The 23,834-nt window shown below is 44.9% G+C and overlaps 1 protein-coding gene across 5 annotated transcripts in view; it reads left to right on the top strand.

Moving 5' to 3' along the window:
- Positions 1-513: 513 nt before the first annotated feature.
- Positions 514-23,834, top strand: part of grm8a (glutamate receptor, metabotropic 8a) — a 350,909-nt gene continuing 327,588 nt past the window's right edge. For 2 of the 5 annotated variants that reach the window (XM_047336164.1, XM_047336166.1), the window contains exons 1-2: positions 517-946; positions 5,248-6,078. In XM_047336164.1, coding sequence (XP_047192120.1) covers positions 5,536-6,078 — 543 coding nt within the window. In that variant the 5' untranslated portion in view covers positions 517-946; positions 5,248-5,535. Of the gene's footprint in view, positions 947-5,247; positions 6,079-13,818; positions 14,045-23,834 lie in introns of those variants that run through there. The other 3 variants (XM_047336165.1, XM_047336167.1, XM_047336168.1) reach the window with 3 other exon arrangements.

Below are 23,834 nucleotides of genomic sequence, written 5' to 3' on the forward strand. Positions count from 1 at the left end.
ATTCGTCATAAACTTGATTGAACGCGGTGGCGCGCTCCTGCCGGTGCAATTAGACGATGATTTGGTGAGGGTGGGGTCGGGGTGAGGGTGGGGGGGGGGGGTGTTAAACGCAGACGTTTGCCTGCGCGTCGTTCGGCTGCGGAGTCGTGCGCTGTCCCTTTCAGCACCGACAGCAGCCGGAGTGTGAGGGGCTCGCGCGCGCGCGCGCGTCCGTGCGGGAGCGGAGGACTTCGCGGGAACAGGGGGGTTCATGCGCAAAGTGCGGGACGCTCGCGCGGACAGGACCGTGGATGGAGAGGAAGAGAAGAGAAGAGAAGAGAAGGAAGACCAGGTGGGCTTTGGCAACGTTATTGATTATGAGTGACAGAGTCCGTGTGTGATGAATTCCTCTGCTCCCACCCCCCCTCCTCTCTCTCTCTCTCTCTCCCTCTCTCTCTCTCTCTCTCTCTCTCTCTCTCTCTCTCTCTCTCTCTGTGTGAATCGGAGACTCATTCTTGGGTATCGACTTCATTACAGGCAGCCTCCTTCTATTGTCTCCTTAAACAAGTGCAGTTTTTTTTATTTTGATTGTAATATCAATAATGCACCTTCTCCAGCAGCATCATCTCTGCTGGTCACGACGGATCACTTTCTAGACATCGACTACACACACATATATATATATATATATTATTTTTTTTTCTTAATTCTTTCTCCTGTCTCTGGCTTTGCGGATGGTCTAATATTCCTTGCTGCTGTGGGAAGAACAGCAAAATCTGACACCAGGAGGACTGTTATTTTTTTTTGCGGGGGGAGGGACAGACAGAGAGAGAGAGAGAGAGAGAAAGTGCTGAGCTCCGCAAGGAAGTTGCCTGGGGCGGGCAGGGACCCCGAGGACTCCGCGGAGGAGGCTGGAGACGGAGCTTCTCACCCTTCGCACACTGCCGGATGAATTTGATTTCCTGAGGTATCACATCTACTCTAACTCCCTATTCCTTCTTCTTTCTTTTCTTTTTTTTTTGACCTCCTTTCTTTTCTGTCTCTTTTCCTTTTTTTTTCTTCTTCTTTTCTTTTCTCTCTCCATGACTGAATGCTGTTGCACTGCTGTTTGCCGGTGGCATCCCCACATTCCTCCGTCACTGTCTCAGCTGGTCCCGCTGCCCTGTTTCCACCGTAGGCGCTTATTGATCATAACTCACAATTTTGCTTATTTCACTTGGATTGCTTTTTGCAGCGTGAGGGAGGGTGAGTACATGTCTTTAGCGACGGCACACAGGGAGAGAGAGAGAGAGAGAGAGAGAGGGATAGAGGGATAGTAACTCAACATGTCTGTGCATTTCTTGGAGTTGGGGGGGGGGGGGGGTGCACGAGAAAACAAGCTCCATCATTTGCTCTCCCTGAAGATACTGTATCACTGCGCCGGTTGTTGCACTGTGTGGATGTGCACCGTCTTAATGAGGGTGCAATCAGAACAGCACCAGTGCTGCAACAGGAAGAAGCCCATCGGGCTGCGTAATGAGCGTGCACATTTTGATCTCACGTGCAGTCTCCTATCTGAACCCGTGGGGCTGCATCTTCTCTCCAGACACGCACGACTCAAGCACGTCAGAGGCATGTGTTTGAGAAAAAAAAGAAAGAAGAAAAGAAGATGGGTGAACCACAGCATCTCTTGTCTCTTAGCAATGCATGCTGGGGTTCCTTTGTGTCTCGTATCCACGTACGGAAGGAACCCAAACGGTTGAACGATGACAGAAGAGGGAGCAAGGGAGTGCGTCTCGCCCGTGGATGGCATTCATAGGAGACGGGGAAATGCAAATGCAGTTGATTAGTATTAGTATTAGTGTGGCTCGGATCGACCGACGTGTGTGTATTCGTCTCATAGACCCTGAATTGTCGAGCGACTCAGAGGAAGACCCCCTTTTGAGAGGGGGGGCGGGGGTGAGGAGGGAAGGATCGGGAGAGAACAGGGCCATCACTCTCTGGAAAGAGCAGCGCGCCTCTCCCTGGAGGAGGAGGAGGCGAGAGGAGGAGGCGATGGCAGAGGGGAAGGCGAGGAGGCCAGGTGTGGAGCAGGGGGGGGGGGGGGGTGTGAAAGGAGCGGGAGGGAAGGAGAGGCCAGGTGACGAGGTAGAACCATGTGTCGAACAAGGGGCGGGAAACAGTCACCTGGGCCGGTGGGCGTAAATGAAAAAGACTGATGAAGTTTCCGCAGCCCTCCTCGGGGGCCGACCCTCCTCATCCTCGAGCCACTTACCATCACAGCAGAGGTGAACCTTCTCCCTCGTGATGCCTGCTGCTGCTGCTGCTGCCGCCGTTGCCGCTGCCGTTTTCTTTTCATTTCTCTTCTTCTTTTTCTTCTTCTTCTCCTCTCAGGCTGTCGCGCAGGAGCACAAATCCAGTTTTTTGAACCTCTGCAAAGCCTCAGAAGGTACGAGGACGCTCTCGGGAGCGCTGGGCCCCCGTTAAGATTGAAGGGGATTAATAGCTGAGGTTCAGGTTATTAAGAAATATCATCAGGAGTGAGGCGACGACATGGGAACATGCAGACATAGTGTAGATGTCACTGGCTGTCACATCCCTGGAAATGTGATAATTCCCAATCGGAGTGCAAATGAGACATAAAACAGAGTGAGTCACGACTGACGAGATGATCACATATCGCCCCGACACAAGGTTCTTTTTTTGTTCTCCTTTCAGGCGTTTGCATGCAGCTACATCTTGACTGCATCTTCATATCTTTTTTGACATTTTAATGATAATAATAATACTTTTTTATTTATAGGGCACTTTTCATTGCTAAAAGCAATCTCAAAGTCCTAAGTCACGAATGCATTCCCCAAGATCGCCATTAGGTCCTCCTAAGTACACGCGGCGGCCTTGTGTTTGGGAAGATCCAATTCCGAACCAAGTGAAACCATGGGAGAGAGGATCAACAGAACACGAGTCTGTGAGCCATAATGGACCCGATCAGATATGAAGGGGCAGATGTCAGTCCAATAACTGCATGTAGTGAGCCCCAATAACAGGGACCCCGAGCCTCATTTGAACCCACTGCGTGCCCGAGCCAAGTGGAGAAGAAGTGTGGAATGAACAATATTGCTGCGGAGAAGAATACGTGGTGTTTTGCAGATGAATCAGAGCCGGCTAACCTATATAAAGCTGGGGTTTTTTAATCCTAGCGGGGGCTTGGCTGTGAATGAGTATCGTTGACCTAATTCCATTTAGAGAGGGAAACTGATGAATTAATTGGGACAGAATCGAATTATAAATGGAATTCATCGAGAGAGAGGCTCACGCTGTGATGAGATCTGAGCCCAAAACCTGTGAGGGGCCCTTGAGGGGGAAATTAGGCAGGCCGGCTGAATGTTTTCGAAAGTTTCAAGTATCTCGAATAAGGCTTTGCGTTCAGTGTAAGCCCAGCCTTTTCTGTCGGTTCTTTTTTTTTTTTTAAACTATTATTATAATGAGCTCGTGAGGAAGCCGCTGGGGCAACAGTGTAGCACTTAATGGGGTAGATGCTGATCTCAGGATGTAGCATCATGTCAGCACGACTGGGTTAACCAACTAAATTGCCCTCAGGGAAAAAATGATGGTGGAGGCCTCTGTTGACACCCTCCCTCAAGACCGGGTAATGATGCAGGCACGCAGTATTGACAGACACATTCATAAGGAATCATATCACCACAAGGTGAACCAGGAGTCTTGGAAGCCCCCGAGGGTCCCAGGGCCCTGGGCTGGTTGTCTGCTAGGTATCACGACTCGGTTGTAGCCTTGGTTCATGGACACGTACTGTACAATGCATGCACCAATGTCCAAAAAATGAAAAAGTTGAATCTCAGTATTTCTTTGGAATTGATATTCTGACTTCTTCTCATGTGCCTGTAGCTTGGAAATAGAAAAAGTTTGGGCTCAAACTTGTGGTTATGATGTTGAAGCTGATTGCACAGTGTAATGGCGATAGAAAAATGGCGCCGCCTGCGCTCGTAATGGTCCCTACGAGTCTGTTTTCACCATGTTATTCCTTTGGCCACTTATGAATCCTACCAGAAGTTTAACTCTGGGTTATTTGTTCAAATTGGGATTTTTTTAAGGTTGTTCCCAGGCTGCCAGCATCCTCGGGAGCCCCGAGGACAAGTACCGGTGTCTCGCCACCGCGGCGTCTTTGCGACAAGATAAGTAACGGAAAGCGCTAAAAGGCTAATTAACCGGCCCTGACTGAGCCATCCCAGTAGCTAAGCTTTGAGACAGTATTGAGGTAAAGCCATGAATAATAATTTTTAAAAAAAGAGATCATATTGCATAATGACGGTGTGTTTGTTCACGGCAGATTTAAGGGAAAGTGTAAGGAGGAAATCAACAATTAACCCACCTAACCCGATAAAAAAAAAAAAACCTCTCTGACTTTAAACAGCCTCCATGCAAAAAATATAAAAACAGGGATTTTTGGATCAAGGCGGGCAAATGAGAAAATAAATCCCCAGGGCATCGGCTAATGAAAGCACATTAGCGCTTGTATCATGCAGGAACCAACCAGTTTGTCACAACCAATTTCCCGACCTGGCCTCAACCGACTCGCAGCACCACTCAAGGTATACGGCCGCGTAATGCGCAGCTCGGCGGGCAGAGCATGACATTATTACTGCCAGGGATGGAGGTGCAATAACCCTGCGGTGGGCTGCAAGCACATAGTGGCACACTCAGTGCCGCTAATGCAAAGAAACCATATTCAACGTTAAATCTACCTGTTGCGGCGCATTTTCCCCCGAGGCGCCACTCTCCGTCTTTTCACCGCCGTCTCCCTCGCCCCGTCTCACCTGGTTTCGCCCCCTGTCTCACCTCTGTGTCCGCGTCCCACGTGTCTCCTTCCATCGTCTCGGCCGCAGCAGGTCGCCTGCCACCTTTGGCGCGAGTCGCCCGAGGAGCCTCGCCGTGGCTCTCGGCCGTCGTTCCAACAGCTGCTCCGCTCATCGATAGGCCAAGAGATGAGCGTGTGTTTGTGAAAACCGACAGACTTTGAGTTTTCAATTATGCAATGACGGTGAACATCTTTGATGGGTCTCCTGGAAAGACTGTGCCCATTGTGAGTGTGTGCAGGCCAACGAGCATTGTGTATTTGTGGCTTCGTGGGGCTTTAGCATGCTTGACTGCACCTCTGCCTTGCCCAAGGGTGGTTTACACTTGTTTGTCAGGCGGACTGTACATCAGTGCAGCCGCTTGGCATTCACATCACACTGATACTTTGACGTCCTCTCTGTCTCTCTTCAACAGGCTCCACTGAAGATAGGACTTGTGGATTACAGGCCCTAAATTGATTTTCTCCAACATCTGTGCCACATTTTCTTCTCCGCCACCTTTTAAAATTATTATCCTGCTGTCTCTTCTGGATTATGATTCGCTCATGGGGCTCGGCTAGCTCCGTGCCTGGGGTCCACCAACCCTCCCTTTTTGACGAATAGGAAGGCCTTGCTCCCGAAGGCACAACCTCGGTTTTGGAATACCCCACCTTAAAGACTCCCCCAAGATCACCTTTGCGCTTGTGTGTCTTATCTGCCGATCATGGAGCTGCAGTGGAACCCCACTTCCTACCCACAGTCTCCCTCTGTCATCTTCCTGTTTGTGGCTACTTCGTACACTTGGCTCCTTCCTGTCACCTCCCCTCAGCGAATCCCCATAGACCCTCAGGCGGCGCCTGAGTACGCCCACTCCATCCGACTGGATGGGGACATCATCCTCGGAGGATTATTTCCTGTCCACTCCCGGGGTGACCGAGGCACGCCCTGCGGGGAGCTGAAAAAGGAAAAGGGCATCCATCGTTTGGAGGCCATGATGTTCGCTATCGACCTGATCAACAAGGATCCGGAGCTGCTGCCCAACATCACGCTGGGGGCCCGGATCTTGGATACCTGCTCCAGGGATACATATGCTCTGGAGCAGTCCCTGACTTTTGTGCAGGCCTTGATCGAGAGGGACGGCTCCGACGTTCGCTGTGCTAACGGAGACCCTCCGATCTTCACCAAGCCGGATAAAATTGTAGGGGTGATTGGAGCGGCAGCCAGCTCGGTGTCCATCATGGTGGCCAACATCCTGCGCCTGTTCAAGGTAAGATTCTCTTCTCCTCTCTTCTCGGCAACACACTTTTCCCTGAATGATGGGCGCGACAGACACCTCCATAGCGCTCCCCTCCCTCACCATCACCGAGCAGATAAAGTTCAATGATGACAACCAATTAAAATGTAGTCATCCTTTCCTCGCGCAGCAGCGCCACCTCTTCCTTGTACCGATCAGGAGGGAAGGGCAGATTTTTAGCTTGCGCATTTGTCTTTAGACGCGTAAAGTGTGATTTCATCTCGTGTGTTCAAATGTGTGTGTGTGTGAAGAGATAAGTCACAATGTGTCAAGTGAAGTGAGACTTGTAAGTACGGGCTGTGTGTGTGTGTGTGTGTGTGTGCATGCTTGCGTGCGTGTGTGCGTGCGTGTGTGTGTGTGTGCTTGCGTGTGTGTGTGTGCCTGTGTGCTGCAGAGCTTAGATCCTTCCTGGCTTCTGGTTCAGCCAAATAAAAATGGCTGCCAAACAAGGGTATCAATTACTGCTGAAATCTGTCAACAGCCACTTCATTCACTTCAGCACAGGTTTGTGTGTGTGTGTGTGTGTGTGTGTGTGTGTCTGTGTGTGTGTGATGATAGAACATCTCTTTGTGTTCGTGTGTCTTCTAGTACGTGTGTGGGCCAAATTGAGCCTCCTTATCAGCGCTCATGTGTATTCAGTGTGTGTCTTCTCTATTTGTGCCGCTCACGTTTGTGTCTCACAGCTGTGACGGAGAATACTTTACTCTCCTGGCGTGTGTCTGTATGTGTGCGTGCTTAAGCGCACGTGTGTCGGCGTTGTCATCATTAGTGGGACATGGCTGATGGATAGCTGTATGATTATGAAGTATGACTCCAGTAGTGACGCCCAGCGCATTCCACATCCTCATCTATCGACTCTCAGTGGGTGTATGTGTGTGTGTGTGTGTGTGTGTTTGAACGCACTTGTTAACAACCGGCTTGTGCTTTGAATGGAAGATTTGCATATTAAACAACAACAATAACAACTAAACATGATTTATGCCCGGATCTGTCTCATCAACGGCACTTGAACCAAGTGCTACTCTGGCTCCGTGCTGCCTCCTTCTCATTTGCCTAATACGATTTAGTGCATTGTGTGTGTGTGTGTGTGTGTGTGTGTGTGTGTTATTGTGGGAGTGAATCTTATGTGTCCATCGGTATATAACAAATATGTGCCAGGGATTGTGTGTGTGGGAGTCTTAAGTATTTAGCGAAGATATGTGTGTGTGTGTGTGTGTGTGTGTGTGTGTGTGAGAGTGTGTGTGTGTGTGTGTGTGTGTGTGTGTGTGTGTGTGTGTGTGTGTGTGTGTGTGTGTGTGTGTGTGTGTTTGTGTGTGTGTGTGTGTGTGTGTGTGTGTGTGTGTGTGTGTGTGTGTGTGTGTGTGTGTGTGTGTGTGTGTGTGTGTGTGTGTGTGTGTGTGTGTGTGTGTGTGTGTGTGTGTGTGTGTGTGTGTGTGTGTGTTGATATCAACGAGAGGCCTGTGGCGGTGGTGTTATATGACACAAGACTGTATCTCTCTCAGCATGGTTTAACATGGATAATGTAGCATTCGTCAGAGTCTGAAAATAGTCTGGAAAACACACACACACACACACACACACACACACACACACACACACACACACAGACACACACACACACTCCTCAATAAACATATGTCCTTTAAATGGTCTAATCTGACAGTGCCAGTCACAGCTATAGCCGCCCACTCAACACAAGGGGCTCAGAAAGCAAGTAAAGCGCAGAGAGAGAGAGAGTGTGTGTGTGCGTGTGTGTGTGTGTGTCTTTTAATCTAGCAGCAGACAAAGGAGATTCAAACAACAGATTGTGTGAAATATTCCACGTCCAAATCCCCAAGAAAACAGCTGCTTTTCCCCCTCTCTCCCTCCACCAGGCTCATGCCACAGAGGGAGCCGAGCGCTGACAGTCATAACGTAGAGAAATCATGTCGAACAAAAGTTGTTGGTGTTTCTTTTGTTTGGCTCCTCTTTTGAAGATTATCTTTAAAACCGTTGCTGCTTTGTGGAATGATACAGAGAGGACCGGGGGATGCGGGGGGGGGGGGGGGGGGGGGGGGGGTGGGGGGGGTGGGTGACAGTAGATATAATAAGATGAAACTTTGTTAATCCTTATGGGGATACCAGGACGTTGCAGCGGCGGATTTCAGAGGGAGTTCCAATGGAATTTAGTTTATAAAAAGAACGAAAGAGAAAATGGGGCTCGTGTGAAGACACCAAGATGACTGCAGGTCTTATTTTCTTAGTTTTGGCTACAATTTCTGTTCGTTATGATTACATTGAAAACGTCAAACCAAAAGTTAAAGACACACCAGGCAAGAGATGAAGGGCCGTGCAAATTACAGAAACAGTTGCGGCAGATTATGTAGGAGCCCAACCGAGTCAGGATGCCCAGGTGGTGTCATGAGATAGCTGAGAAATTATGGAGGGTTTTTTTTCTTCTTACCTCTGCTGGCCTCTAAAATGATTTGAATATTCCAGGAAAACCGAATGAGGCTTTGAAATGTAGTTTTGTTCAACAGGATCACAATCTGATTAGGTCGGGAAACCTTGATCCAAACTATTGGGAGATTAAAAAAACAAAATGACATAACCATAAATTGTTGGTCATAATTCCCCATTGCACTGGAACAGCTGTGTTGATGGCCGGGATGGTTCAGCAAACAGTTTCTGAAAGGTTATCGTGTTTATTTAATTGTGATCATGTAACTGATCATTGAAATCTGCAACGCAAGCCTCAGGTTTGTATTGTACAGAACAGACCTCTCTTTTAAATAATAATCGTTCCAGCTGTTCCGGGGCGTGTGAAAAAGCAGCTGTTTACTTTGGGTCTAATGTGTCAAGACGTTTTTTCTCTTTCTATGTTGTCTTTATTTCTCGCTCCTCTTCAGAAACCACGTGCTTCGTCCCCCGAATATTGATTGTGTTTGTGCATGGCTGGTAATTACAGCGGCATTATGGATCGCTGAACCCCTGAGACTTCAGGTCACCTCCAAAACTACCTTGAGGCAAACCTTGGCCACAGCTAACAGAGCATTACCCAATATTTGTACTGGAAAACCTAATTACACACACACACACACACACACTGTATGAACACCAAAAGCTACGGCTAAACAGCATCAGCTATGGCTGCGATGACAAATGGTGTTTCTTTTTTAAGAGGGCGGAGGTGATAGTTGCCTTCACATCAATCTTATCACTAATGGATTCTCTCACTTTGTGTGCGCGTGTGTGTGTTTGTGCGTGTGTGTGCGTGCGTGCGTGCGTGCGCTTGTGTGTGTGTGTGGGTCTTTGTCTGCTCTTTTGCAAGGAAGTCCTCACTGTCTTACAATGAATTGAAAGGCGCCTTTCACTCAGCGACACCCACACGCTGCGTGTCGGAAGCTGAAAATGAAATTCAATTCATAAATTGATAAGTGGTGGCTGTCCCCTGGTGAGAGCAAATGGAATGACTTTGCTGCGGGGAATTTAGGAAACACTGCTTTTATGCACACACACACAACACAGGCACACACACACACACACACACACACACGCACACACACACACATTGAAGTCTCTACCGTGCATTCAATCAGCCTCAGTTCCACTTCCTTCTGCTTGAGGCTTTCAAACACACGCAAACACACACACACACACACACACACACACACACACACACACACACACACACACACACACACACACAAAGACAAACACACACACAAAACACACTTGTTTTCTTTGAGTAGACAGTAGTGTCTCTGCTGTATGAAGTTGTGTGAAGTTGTGTTTCGAGGCCAGGGTCAGAAGCAGAGGCTTTTCCCACGCCCCCTCCCCATAGTTCCTCATGTGCCTCTAGCTGTGCATGGGCAATGTGTGTGTGTGTGTGTGTGTGTGTGTGTGTGTGTGTGTGTGTGTGTGTGTGTGTGTGTGTGTGTGTGTGTGTGTGTGTGTGTGTGTGTGTGTGTGTGTGTGTGTGTGTGTGTGTGTGTGTGTGTGTGTGTGTGTAGAGAGAATGTGCAACAACTCAAGGGTTTTCATCTCAGTAAAGTATGTTTTACATGTGCATACGTGTCTACCCATACGCGCCAGTATGAAGAATAGTGGCATAGCCTTCCAACTGCTTCCATAACTCAGCCGCAGCCTCCTGTCCTCTCTGTCTGTCTGGGAATTAACTGCTGCACCGCGTGATATCGCTGATATATTCAGCTGCCTGTGTATTGCCGCCACCATGATTGCTTTCCTGAGCACTGCTCTCTTTATTGTTTGAAGTGGATTTCTGCACCATATCACATGTGACATGAACCCCCCCACACACACACACTCCCAGGAGGCACAGAGAATGAAAGTATATACAGTACAAATATGCATCCTCATCTTTCTACGTGCACAGTATGTCACCAAACACGCGTGCAACTACATTCACACACTCGCTTCAAATTAGCGGCGGCAAAATGTTTGCAGAAACCCTCGGAACGTAGAGCCGGCTGGAGCTTTTGGGCACTTCAAAGCCACACTAGAACAATCTCCTTTTCATGCACAGCGGCTGCCTCTGAATTACAAATCATTTCGGCGTTCGGCGCCGCAAAGGATGACAACATTAAAATGCAATTAACAGGAAACGTGGTCATTTTGTTCAAAGGGCCAATTCCGACGCAATTCCTGGCGGATTTGCTATTAATTCTCAAGGTCAGGCGGAGTTCCGTCCGCAGCCTTGTCCTAATCAAGCAGACTGTGTGATGAAATAATGACAGGGCAGACAGCGGACAGAGGAAAGAGTGTGAAGGAGACCCTGAGAGAAGCAGGGAGATGGAACAGAGAGAGGAAATAAGGCAGAACAAGAGAGACGACAATTAATTAGATGAAGGTTAACGTGAAGACAATGGGACGAAGATACAGAAGGGAAAAGTCAGAGGGGTAAAAACACAGGAGAAGTGAGAAGGAGAGACTGTGGCATCCTCCAGAGTGTAATGATGTGGTGTTGATTTCTTTCATGGAGGCATTATGCATTAAGAGGGCGATGATAATGAAGCCAGAGAGCACACTGAACAGCAAGCAGAAAAACTCATTAGGACATGAGAGGGTCTCCGTTTCGTGCCGACTCGTGCACGTGAGCGGCTCCTTGTTTGTGTCTGGGCTGGTGTGTGTGTGTGTGTGCGTGTGTGTGTGTGTGCGCATTGCTTCACTCTTCACAACGCGCAGGACGCGATCGTCCAACCTCGACTAACGAAGGCAGACTTTAATGAGCAAATGGTTAGTGAAGGGAGACCTAATTGTCTGAAATTATTTATTACTTTCATTCGTTAAGTGTTGCCTTGTTGTGATTCATTTACAAAATAAGAGCCGTACAGTATGTAAGAGTAAATTGGATTTGTTGAATAGGGCAAATCCTTCTGATCTGACTTGGGAAATGACAGGCAGCAAAGTTCAATAGACACATTTTCCAGGTGTAAAATGTGCTTTTATGATTTTATGGCATAGCACCAAATCCCAATTTCTCCCCTAAATCTACACAGACAGTGAAGAAATCTAAAAAAAATCTCCACAGTTTTGGTAATTGATAAGACAGGAAGGTAATTTAAAGTTTAATCAGGATCTCTGATCAAGTCATTAAAAAATGTGTTTAGTGAAACTGCTGACCGTGTTAATGTGTGGATTTATTTACTTGACCACAGATGTGAGTATGTGTGCGCCTGCCTGTGTGAGAAGGTTTACTGAAGTACTAATTGAATGTGTGTGTGTGTGTGTGAGAGATAAAGATGGAGCGAGTGAGATAGACTCTGTCTGTGTGTAGTATCTTCACGTGAGTGTTTATCGAGAAGGACCTGTAGAGCACATTAAAATGGAGTGAGATTCTATCTGCTCTCTGAGCGATGCTTTCACACATCACAGCCGGACGATATATTTATGACACATGCTGTTCTTTACTCATTTTTCTTCACAGTGGGAATCTGGGCTTGTCGCACACTGGTGTAACTAATAACATTAAAGTGAACGAAATTCACGACACAAATTAAACGCAACCAACGTTAATGTGATTTGTCACATCCTAATTTTTTCCTGTTATGCCACGACCGCTGAGAGACGGGCCTGTTCGCTAACCCTCCCTGGTAATATTTTCTCTCCTCTATATCCATCCCTGAGACCAAAACAGGCATGTTTCTGGGGTGAAAGGATGAGGCCCGGTGTGATTTACAGGACCTGTGCCAGTGCTTTGGCTTTCCGAGCCAACAATCATGGGCGAATGTGGAGCAGCCGGGTGGCGACGCCAGCGAGCCAGCATGCACAATACCCGGACCCCTGGCACACGCACACGTCACTCGTGCCATTGGTCACACCCCTGTTCGACAAGGCAAACTGTCCACGGTGAAAAAATGAGAGCGAGAGAGCTTGGCTGCAGCAGAAACGACGCAAAAGGTTTAGATAATTATCGCCTGAAAGGAATAAAATAATAATAATAAATTGGATTATAATTTTGGCCATCTGTGTTTGCCTGTATCTTGTGTCACGGAGGCCTCAATTGCGTGTGTATTAAGGGGCTTAAATGCCATATAGTGTGCCTTGCTCCGTAAAAAGGACAACACGGTTCAAGCACTTGGCTGTCGTCCCGACATGAGTTTCTGTCGTAACTTCGGTTCCCCCGATGGAGTGTCTTCCGCACGCATCACTTCACCGCTTGCTTTTGGAAGACAGCGGATCTGCGTTGGGATGATGCCGCGGTAATGGACTCTCTCATTTGAAATAAATGAACTGGACAAGGAGGGGAAGAAAGCGAGCGAGGGAGGGGAACAGGGAGGAGTGCGGCTCCAAAACTTTACAGCGTGATATCTGGAGTAAAGCAAATGGGGTTGCAGTCATGTTACAATGTACAAATGAGTTTGTACTTTGTATTGGAGCGAAGACTATGAAAGGGGAAATTGATGGATGACATTTTTGCAGTCACTTTCTGTTGTGGTGTCTTTGACCTCCCCAAGTTTTTGCTGAATGTGTTATTCTTGCCGATACTGAAGAAGTATCAGTTCTATTTAGGAACCCTCTTCATGCAGTAATGTCTTAAAGGGATAGTTCAGTGATTTTGAAGTGGGGTTGTATGAGTTACCTATGCATATTTAATAATATGCTACCTTATGGAGATGGTGATCAGCGATGTCATTAAGCAGTAAATTCATGGCCGAAGTACGCTTGAAAAAAAAGTGCAAACTAAAACGGCTAAAAAAAATACGTCCTTTAGCGAACAATTGAACAGATATATATATATATATATATATATATATATATATATATATATGCAGGTAACCTTTTAAAATGTGTTTCGGTGGTCCCCTCTGCAACAGTCCGTTAAGCGACATCACCGATCACCATCTCCATAAGGTAACATATTAACCATGCAAAAGTAACTCATACGACCCCACTTCAAAAATCCCTGAACTATCCCTTTAAATTTGAAATCACAGGTGCGGGGGCACTTTCATTGCAGTGATCGCAGGTGTTTTCACTTCAGCATAAATGACCATTGTTTAATTTACCGTTGAGCGAGTTCGAGGCTCTGATTGGCTGCCGATCATTCCCCACCGGAGCACACCTCGGTCCGCTGACGGAGGAGAGACCTCGGTCACGGGTCGGGTGCGCGCGACCCGCGCACCTCCGGCGTTTCTTCACGAACAGGGAAAAGTTGACGTATATATATATATATATATTTTTTTTTTTTTTAAAATTGTAAACGCTGAGAAAGTTAACGGAAAGCCAATGGTCCCTGTCCCACTGTGGCTAATGCGAGACGAGTTAGCTAGCTAGCTAGCTAGCTAGCCACCTAGCAGTGATGCAGGTGTGTCGTCAACAACAACAACATCAACAACAACAGCGACACGCGCCGTGCCACGTCACCACGTCGCCGATGGATTGGCTATAAATATTTTCAACTGCGTGGAAGAGACCAGAGACTTCGACATCAAATCATGTGAGTGAAATATCGCGTCTGTCTGTCAGTTTCTAAACAACTCGTGTCTTTCCAGGTGGTTCACCGTCTGACAGTTAGCTCCTTGCTATGTACTCACTGATATTGGCTTTATGTATTGGCTTTATATATATATATATATATATATATATATATATATATATATATATATATATATATATATATATATATTGGCTTCATACAACGTTTTCTTCACTTATTAATAAGCCCAATAGTTTGGACTGTCTCCAGTTCTGTATGTATTGGATGATGTTGTGATTTGTGACTGAATGTGCCTATGCAGAGGTTGTGCTTGTTGGTTTAGAGTATTTTTCCACCCTGGTCTTGGTTGTGTGTGGAATATGCAGTAAGTAAGTCATGTATCTGATACATGCAGTGATATTTATCTGGAGAGTATAAACTCAAGTGTCTTTTCAGTTTTGAGTACTGATGTGTACATGTATCACAGTAGAGATCGATTTAATAGAAATGATCAGCAACAGTTGTGTTTTGTATTTAATAATTTCTCCACTCGCAAAATTAAAAAAGCCAAATATGTACTTAATGAAGCTTCAGAAACATAAGGATTTGCTGCTTTTCTCTTTTATATCATTGCAAACTTAAAATCTTTGCAAGAAATATACAAATGTCAACACACAAATGGTATGCAGTGTGTCATTTTCTATCTCTCCACAGTGGAACGGCACTAAACAATCCTCATTTGTTAGCTTTGGTAAAATAACCTCTTCTCCCACTTCATGTCCTGTTTCTCAGGTGATGTGTCCTACGTTGCTTCTGAGCCTCACTGCTGTCTAACTTCATGCGTAGCTCAAGAGATAATTGAACTGGCACCTCCACCAAGTCAGCTGTTCTCCGTCAGGCCCCTGGCTTAGCTTTTAATGGCGTGTGCAGATCTGTGTGCCCATTTGTCTTTTCTGTTGTTTTAGCTTATTTCATTTAATCTGAACCTTGGAGAATGACTGTGTGGCCCACTAGCGAGGTCGGCATCTCAAAAACACTAACTCGTGACAACGTCCTGACTGAGGGGACTGTGGCATATTGGCTCAGTGCTGTGTTATAGGTGACAAAACTGTTTGGGTCATCTTTCAGTCCTGTTAGAATGCGCACGCACGCACGCACGCACGCACACACACACACACAAACACAGGGAACAGTGCTGCTATACAGGTGTTAAAGTTGGTGGCAGCCTGAAAATTACCAGGGAAGTTGTTTGAAATAGGGAAACAGGGATTCTGTTGAATCTGTTACCTCCAGTCCAAATGTATTGACTTGCTGTTTTGTCTGCTAGGTGTGTTTCTGTTGTTGGAAAAGACCAAATGTTCTTGTTGGTTGTTACATTTGTTATTACTGAAATGTAAAGGAACGAGGGGCATTCAAAAATCTTCAATACCAGTACAGATATACTTTGACTTTGGAACCAGTTCCTGAATGATACTTGTTCATACCATTTTAGAGAAACAAATTTGTACAAAAATACAAATTAAAAGTACACATTTTAAATAAGTGGTTGCTGCTGTAGAGCTAAAATTCAAGAAGATATCCTGTGTATGTTTGATACGGAGCAGTGAACATCGGGTAAGAATGGTTGGAATGAAAGCTATAAAACAAATAATGGAGATAAAATGGTGTGAAGCTTTTCACATTTTCTGTCTCCTCATTATTATTCAGATTTGCCTCCTAATCTGTTTTTAGTCCACTGTAGTGTCACTATGTTGTTTCCTCTCATCCACCTTCCCTTTTACTTTTCGTTGTTGTTTTGGTTCTGCTTCTTTTCCATCCCACGGACAGTAGAAAGTGACAGACAGACAGACAGAAGCAAGACAGTAAAGGTGATGGATAAGAGTAACAGAGGCAGTAAAATGGTAATCGTCAGAGGGAAAGAGTTCAGACGAGCGGCGGAAGATTTGAGTGGGAAAAAGTGGTTTGCACGAGGTGTTTTTACATTTCGCTGTGATGTTACATTAGATCAGAGAGAACAGGTGGGAGGAAGAAGGAAAAACGATGTTAAGTGTTTGGTGTTTCCACATCGCTGCTCTGCTGCTCTTGGCATGCCTCAATTTCTCTCTCTCCTTCTGCTGCTGCTGTTTCCTTGTCTGCTCACTATCTCCTGCAACCCTTTTTCTGACCATGTTATTAGCAGCAGCGTATTATTAATGAAAGGAAAAAGGCGAAAAACATGGAAAGAACATTAGCAGAAACAGACAATGTCTTCTTGCAAAAAACATCTGTGTGTGCACGTTGACAGCATGCATGTGCATGTGTGCGGTTAAAATAGATTTCCTCCTTTTGGAGATTTATATAGATCATGGCATATGCTGGAAATGACAATCTTCCTCATTCTGGTTCTGTCACACACAGTTACTGTGTTCCCATGCCTTCCATCTGTTTGTGTATTCAAATGTCAGTAATCGATTTCATCGATTCATTGATTGATGGGGAGTAAAATTGGAGCTTATTTATGGCATATTGGTTCATGTTCTCTGTTTATATTGGGCTGTTGCTCCCGTGTGGGATTGTTCTACTGAGAGTTGGGAGTATTAGCATGTTTGTTTTTGTGTATTTAAGAGAGAGAGAGAGGGAGAAAGATAGACTGCATTACTCGCAGGTTTTTGCCAATTACCCCCCTAAGCTTGAGGTCAAGAAGGAGAAAGACAGAAAATATTTCTTTCTCCCTGCCTTAATCCACATTCATTGCCCCCCAGCAACATTCTCCTGTGATTCTCCTCTCTCCTTCTTACACTCCCTCTCCTCTCCTCCCCGTCTTCCAGCAATCCACATGTTGTTTTCAAATTGACATTAGCACTGCGTGGAAAGAATACAGGCCCGTTATGAATCCAAGTGATTGCAAGGTTGTAAAAAAAAGGTCTGGCACTAATTTGTCACGGAAGTGAATTAAATAATTGTTGTTTTGATCATTTGGAGGTGTTGTTAATTCATGTCTGATAGCAGTGTAAACCACTAAGCAGTGTTTTGGTGTCTGATAAGATTCCAAAGACCAACCAACTGAATTCCATTTAGCTGCTTCAGTTTCACTTTTGAATCAGTGACACTAAAAGGCCTATAGAGATTTGAAGTTTGGGTATGGCTATGAATGCTTCTAGTTTGGTCTGTGTAGTCATCAAAAGACAAATGCCTTTTGTCTTTTCAGCTGAGTGACATAGTCCCCTCGGTTATTGTTGATGTTATTAAAATGAAGGGTTAAAGCTGCTGTGTGATCTTTTTAAAGTGCATGGGCCAGAGAGGATACTGACACCAAGGATCTCGGATAAATTGGACACGACCTTTGAACAAAAAGAACTGAACTACAGAGTTAAGAGCCAGAAATTGAGTTTGTGAAATTTGTGGTTGGTGATATGGACAGGCCCTTGTACTGTGTCAATTGAGTTTTGGGAATTGTAGGTCATTTATTTTCATTATATAGCATTATGAATTAAGTCAGCTGTCCATGAACAAAAAATGCCTCATTCAGAGGCAAAGAAGGGGCAGGTCTTTGTCTGTCACCCATTGTCATTATCTGTCGTGATGTTTCACATCAACATATTTCAAATTGTCGGACATCGCCCAACGCGTGTTCCATAAATATTGAAAAAGTTGTAATGGCTTCTCCATTTTTCTGTTGGCCAACCATGCACATGTCCAAGTTAGACAAAGTTGACTCTGACCTGCGTGTTTGCTGATGCCAGGTGGAGAGCAGTCAAACAAGAAGCACATGGTTGGATTTGTTTGTCTTCAGGGCTTCAATTAAAGTGAATATGAGCGAATATTTGCTGAAAGGAAAGTATAATACAACTTCACCTTTACCAGCTTTTCCCTTTCCCTTCTTTTCTAAAGCTTATAGGCTTTTCCTCTTCTGTATCTCCATCCTCCCTCCCTCCCTCCCTCCCTCCCCCCTGCTCTTCCCTCCCTTGCTCTGCCTTTGCTGCCCTAGCCGGTGGTGCTGCTCCTCTGAGGTAAGGCAGCACTAAACGGCCTCGGCGCAGCGTCCCCATGTATTTTTAATGGCCACGCCCGTCATGCTGGAATCTCAGCTTGAATTATGCATAGAGGATGAGAGAGGGAAAGTAGTGAGGGAGGACACAGGGAGGAGGGAGAGGGAGAATGAAACAGAAGGAGAGATGAGGATAAAAGAGGAGTGGAAGATCATTGAGGAAAAAAGAGAGAGAGAGAGAGAGAGAGAGAGAGAGAGAGAGAGAGAGAGAGAGAGAGAATTTTGGAATAACCACAGCTCTGCCAGAGGAGAGTGTGACCTCTCACCTCTCACTATGAAGCCCTCATTTTATCTCTCTCCTCCCCTGGATCTAACTCAAACTCAACACCCTGCATCCCTTCATCTTTCTCTCTTTCTCTCCAGGGTTGCTTTTCCCCTCTGTCTCACCATTTAATCACCCCCCCCCCTTAGTCATTTCTCCCTTCACATCCTTCAATCCCTCTTTTCATCCCAAACTTAACACTCTTGACACTCCTCTCAACCCTCTCTCCTCTTTCACACTTTCACCCTTTTCATCTCTTTTTCCTCTCCCACTCTCTCCACATCCCCAAATTATCGGCTATTTTGTGTACCTGTGGTAATGTAGCGCTGGAGGGAAGGAGAGGGGGAACATGGAGTGGAAGAGGTGAGTGAAGCAGAGGGAGCTAGTAAGAGGCCGGTGTGGCTAAGACTTTAGACTATTGATTAGCCCCATGCACTCACTTTTCCTCTCCCTCCCAAAATCACACACACACACACACACACACACACACGTCTTTCTTGGTAATGGACATTAGAGGGCTGCTAACATGCTCACCATGAAATAACTGAGGAGGATCTGTGACTTGGCTATTCATGTCATTTATTATTCTCTCCCGCCTATTTAAAGTAGCTGAAACTGGAATCTGGAAAATGTATGTGAGCTTCCTGTGTACAGCAGCTGGCCGAGCATGTGCACGTTTCCTTGCACACAGCTCCCGGATCCAGCGAAAGAACAGTTTTAGTCATTAGTGAATCCAACAGATGACATTCAGGTCCACACTGCTCGTCTTCCTGCCTGCACAGTCGGAGGGCAGTTCAGATGCAGTGCTGCTAGGTGGTGCATTTAACTGTGCGGTGCAGCCAGTTACACAGTGCTATTATTTAATCTATATTCATATTAGTATTATTAATATAATATGCTATTATACGGGTAGAGAGCTACATCAATGGTGGTCAATAGTGTGACGGAATAGATCACCATGGGATAAAAGTCAGTCGATGTCTTATTGTATCTTTGTTGGAAAACCAAACTCATTGCGGCCGTCTCCCACACTGTTGCCTTTTTTAATGAATCCAGAGGAAAAAGCTTAAATTGTTTCCGAAACTTTCCAAAAACGTCATGCGTCACAATCCACCAGTTTCACAGGTGAATTATTGAACTCCACATTCATATATTAACCTCATTAGTCCGTCAATGACGTTTCTTAACATCAACAGTGCTGTAGGTGCAGCTGTGCTTTGGTCCCCTGGTTTCAATGCACAATCAGTGACATTAATCCTAAATTACATGCTTAGTCACATATAATGAATGAAACATAAGCCTGTTGCATTCATATGTTTACACACAGTAGTAATCAGAAACATTATGAACTTCCGTTTGCAGTTTGGCGTCTGAGGGAAAGGCCCGCAGCTGAGTCAGTCAGCAGATTAGACCTCTGCTGTGGTTGAAGGTGGGCGGAGGTAGTCGCGCAATACAGCTTTCACTCATACATTGGAACTTATCGTAGCAGGGAAAGCACAGGTATGACTCACAGCACTAATGATGGCTCTGCTTTATCAAGTGTCCCAGTGCCAGCACAGGAAAAAAATGCAGATGTTTGTGTATGAGATGTCAAGATATGTTATGTGAAAAAAATCCTCATCTACTATTCACTTTGTAAGGGGAATTCTATATAGAAAAAAACACACTGTCGTGTGTCACATGGCAAAACTAAGAACAATTTCAGAGGATACACAGGTCATAAATCTCTTTGAACAGTCATCTAAATGTACCTTCTTTCCTTGTCTGCACGATGCTTAATGATGTTTAGCTCTGAGCTCTTTACAATGCTTTGTGGGATAATTTAAGTCCACTAGATGGTATAATAAATTCTCAGTTGACATGTGCACAACACATTCTCACTATGTATGTATGGCAAACTCACTGTAGTGGACCATATAGTGAAATGTGAATGATTCTGGGCACAGTCATGAAGTTGTTAATGCTTCACATGATATGTCTCCCCCCCTTTTTACTTTTTTGAAGAATATTGCCATAGATAACCATACTTTATACAAGAAACCATTTGTCTGTGAATAAAGGGGGTGAAGGTGAACCCTTTGTTTTGCTGCAGCACTTTCTGTTGTTACAAGGATTAAAGAAAAGGTGTTGTACTAAGGAGGAGCAGTGTAGTACTCGCAGTGAACATTATAACAGTGGCACCAGGACTAGAAATAATCCTAGTTGCTGTAGTGGTAGTAGATGCATCGTAGCAGTATGTAAGAAGCGAGCCCACCTGTAATCATTGTGTCAAAAATACACCACTTTTAGTTCTGGTACAAGTTGTCCTCGAACTAGTTATTCTTTGAAGTCAGTAAAGTTTGTGGTAATCGCTGCTGATTGTCGGATGTGACTCACAGTGAATCTCACACACACAGATAGCCTGACTCACCTCCAGGTTAAGGGATTACATGATGAGAGTATACTTGAGGCTTTGGTATTTTGGGATGTTTTTTTGATATTTCAGCATAACGTCTGTGATAATTAGGATGACATTTAGAAAGAGCTTTGATGTGTTCCCTCTTGTCTGTCACGGAGCAGCTAGAGAGTAACGCAAAGAGACAAAAAGTGCTCCGTCTCTGTAAGGTCTGTGGTTTGCCTTTTTTTTCTTCCATGTTTTACATGATTGATTATGTAGTTTTTTTGACAATGCAAAATGTTGAAGGCCCATTGAGTGTGACTTTGATTTGGTTTCTGATTTGAATAAATCCAACTCTAGTGTGTCAGCTGTTGATGTGGATAATCTCAAAACAATGACTGCAAATTAAATTTAATTAAATAAAAACATAGTACCAGGAGAGCATTTAGCTGACCCTATTGCAATTAATTACAATTTGTATGATTAGTTCACACTGGCCTTTGTGTAGAGCAGAGGGGGAAGCAGAGTAAAGGAGCTGGAGCAGAGAAGCCAGTCTGGAGAAAAAAGGATGGAAACAGATTCACATCAGTGGCTGTGTGCAGAAGCTAACTTTAAGGTACACTCGCTGAATCTAATCCAGTACACATCATGTCAAATTCAGTGAATATCTCCTCACGGTCCACTATCTGTCTGATCTTTGTGCACGCTGAAAAACTCCTGCCACGGGCAGCGTTCATGCTTGTGCACAGGAAAAGGGAAGAAACAGAAGAAGAGGGAGGTTAGGTAAAAGTGGTGGTAAGTCTGTCCCATGTTTACATGATGAACAAAGAGGAGATGTACATATGAACGGTCCAACGTTACTTCCATCCACATGAGAAGGCCGGACTGCTGTTTATAAACATACAGTCGCACCCTATTTATAAAGTTATCACACGTATTAATAAGTGTTTTCATCCATTTGCATTTCAAAACAGACCTGGTGTTCATTGAGCAGCGTTTTCTCCACTGTTTCTCCTCCCATCACCCCTTTTCATGTTGAATGTGAAAATCAGGCTAAAGAATGAGGACATTGTCAAATGTCACACGGTGATGAAAAGCAACAGAAACAACTGCACTGGAACACGGTGTACACCGTGTTTGACTGACACCACAGCTTTACACGAGCTGTCTGAAATATCTCAACCACTGTTTGATGACGTTGCCATGAAAGTTTGAATCAGACAATCTCGTTTGGTGATCCCCTGTCTCTTTAAGAAAGGCACGTTTGTGATGAGGAATTTGATGTACTGCGTTGCATGCATGAAAGAAAACATGGATGTCTCTACAATTCCCCTTACTCTCTCTCTTTCTCTTGTCTCCAGAATTCACCTTGACTCATATTATTTCTGCAAAGTTCAATCAGAAGTGCCTGTCATCATCATTTTTATTAGACTAAGCTCTGATTTCAGTGCCTTGCTCATTTGATTATAATTTAGGGCTATATTCTTCCTGTTCGCTTGACGTCAGTTCATCGTACACTGGCTTTCAAGGCAATTTATGGCAATCTAGTTTTCTCAGTCTCTTCTGTCTGTTTTTGGTTCTGACTGTTATGTGATATAATATTCTTTCATACTGTATGCTACCAGCTGCTCTGAAACTTTGGACTGGTGACATCATGATTACAAACTCACTCTTGACGTCATCAAGTTGCTGATGCCCTGTTGCCCAGTGTTACATACGATTGTGTCCTGGCGTGATTGTTAGTTTCAAATCCCCCTTGTGCCAGTGTCTCTCCCTTTGTCAGCCTCGACCTTCTCATAGAATATCTCTGACAGTGACTCAAGGCTAAACACTTACATCCTCTCTCTCACACCTATAGCTTAAATGAAAAATATTTTACACCTGTCCAGGTGTCTGTAGGGCTATTTATTTATTCATAAAATGAATTTAAAATGCATTTACACCTCTCTGGAATTGAAATGTAGTTAATTATCTATAAACAATTGAATTTGCACACAACGCAGGTATTGCTAATTAGATGCGTTGTTCAACCAGCATACATAATTCTGTTTAATGCTATTTGCCTAATCCTCTGCAAACAGTTGACACAGCCTTTTCTGCTGATGGTCTGTCAGTGAACTCTAGCCTGTGTATTATAATACCTGTTGGCGAGGCGATTGAGGAAGCCTTTTGGGGTGCTTAACACTGCTTAACTCCATAAAAAGGCAGCTTCACAACAATACATAAAACTCTTGGAGCGTGTTTCACTCGCCGTCTCAGAGGGGATTTAACCGCTAAGACAAGACAAGTCTTTCCCTTCTCTCACTGAGCTCCGTCCAAGTGGAGCTGGACACCTGCCAAGGTTTATGCACAAAAAAATATTTTTCACTCACTCACACTCCTAGACACACACACACACACACACACAACCACAGCTACATGCTACACATGTTACGTGTTTGTCTGCTGTTTTAAAACTGCAGCTGAGGATTGAAGAAACTGAAAGACAAAGATGAACACTTCCTGCTCAGGAGCCGAAAACTAATTAAGTCAAGGTTAAATGTTTATTTAGAGTTTTTCTAAGCCCAATGTTCTGTGACAAAGTTTCTACAACATGCCTAACATTGAAGCTCATAAAACAAACGCAGTTGAATGAAAGGCTTATTGACTAAGGTCAAAAAGTCAAAACTGAGATGTACCTCTTTTATTTTTAATAATTGGCAGTACCTGGTATATTTAAGCTCTCTCCACCATTACTTACCTACCACTGTGCTGCTGTCAGGTTAATGTTATTTATTTTAGGCAACAAACACACAGATTGACATAAAAATAGAACTGAAATTTCCTATTTTTTTTTTCCGAAGAAGCAGACATGCTCCGAACTTTTTTCTCCCCCATTGGGGCAAGCGAGTTGGCTTGCTAAAGAGAAATTCATGTTTCAGAAGCAAGACGTGTGTTTTATGGTTTTGCTCTGAGGCTTACACATTCAGTGTGTCTGCCAGAAAGTGATTCAAAGAATAGAAACACTGTAACTTCCTCTTTTTTAATATGCATGCGACATGTTCATCCTTAGTTGATCTAGACGTCAATCTCTGAAGGAGGAATACGGTTTGACTGTGTGTGTGTGTGTGTGTGTGTGTGTGTGTGTGTGTGTGTGTGTGTGTGT

The sequence above is a fragment of the Scophthalmus maximus genome, chromosome 12 (assembly GCF_022379125.1).
Source record: "Scophthalmus maximus strain ysfricsl-2021 chromosome 12, ASM2237912v1, whole genome shotgun sequence".
In the NCBI taxonomy this organism is placed as follows: Eukaryota; Metazoa; Chordata; class Actinopteri; order Pleuronectiformes; family Scophthalmidae; genus Scophthalmus; species Scophthalmus maximus.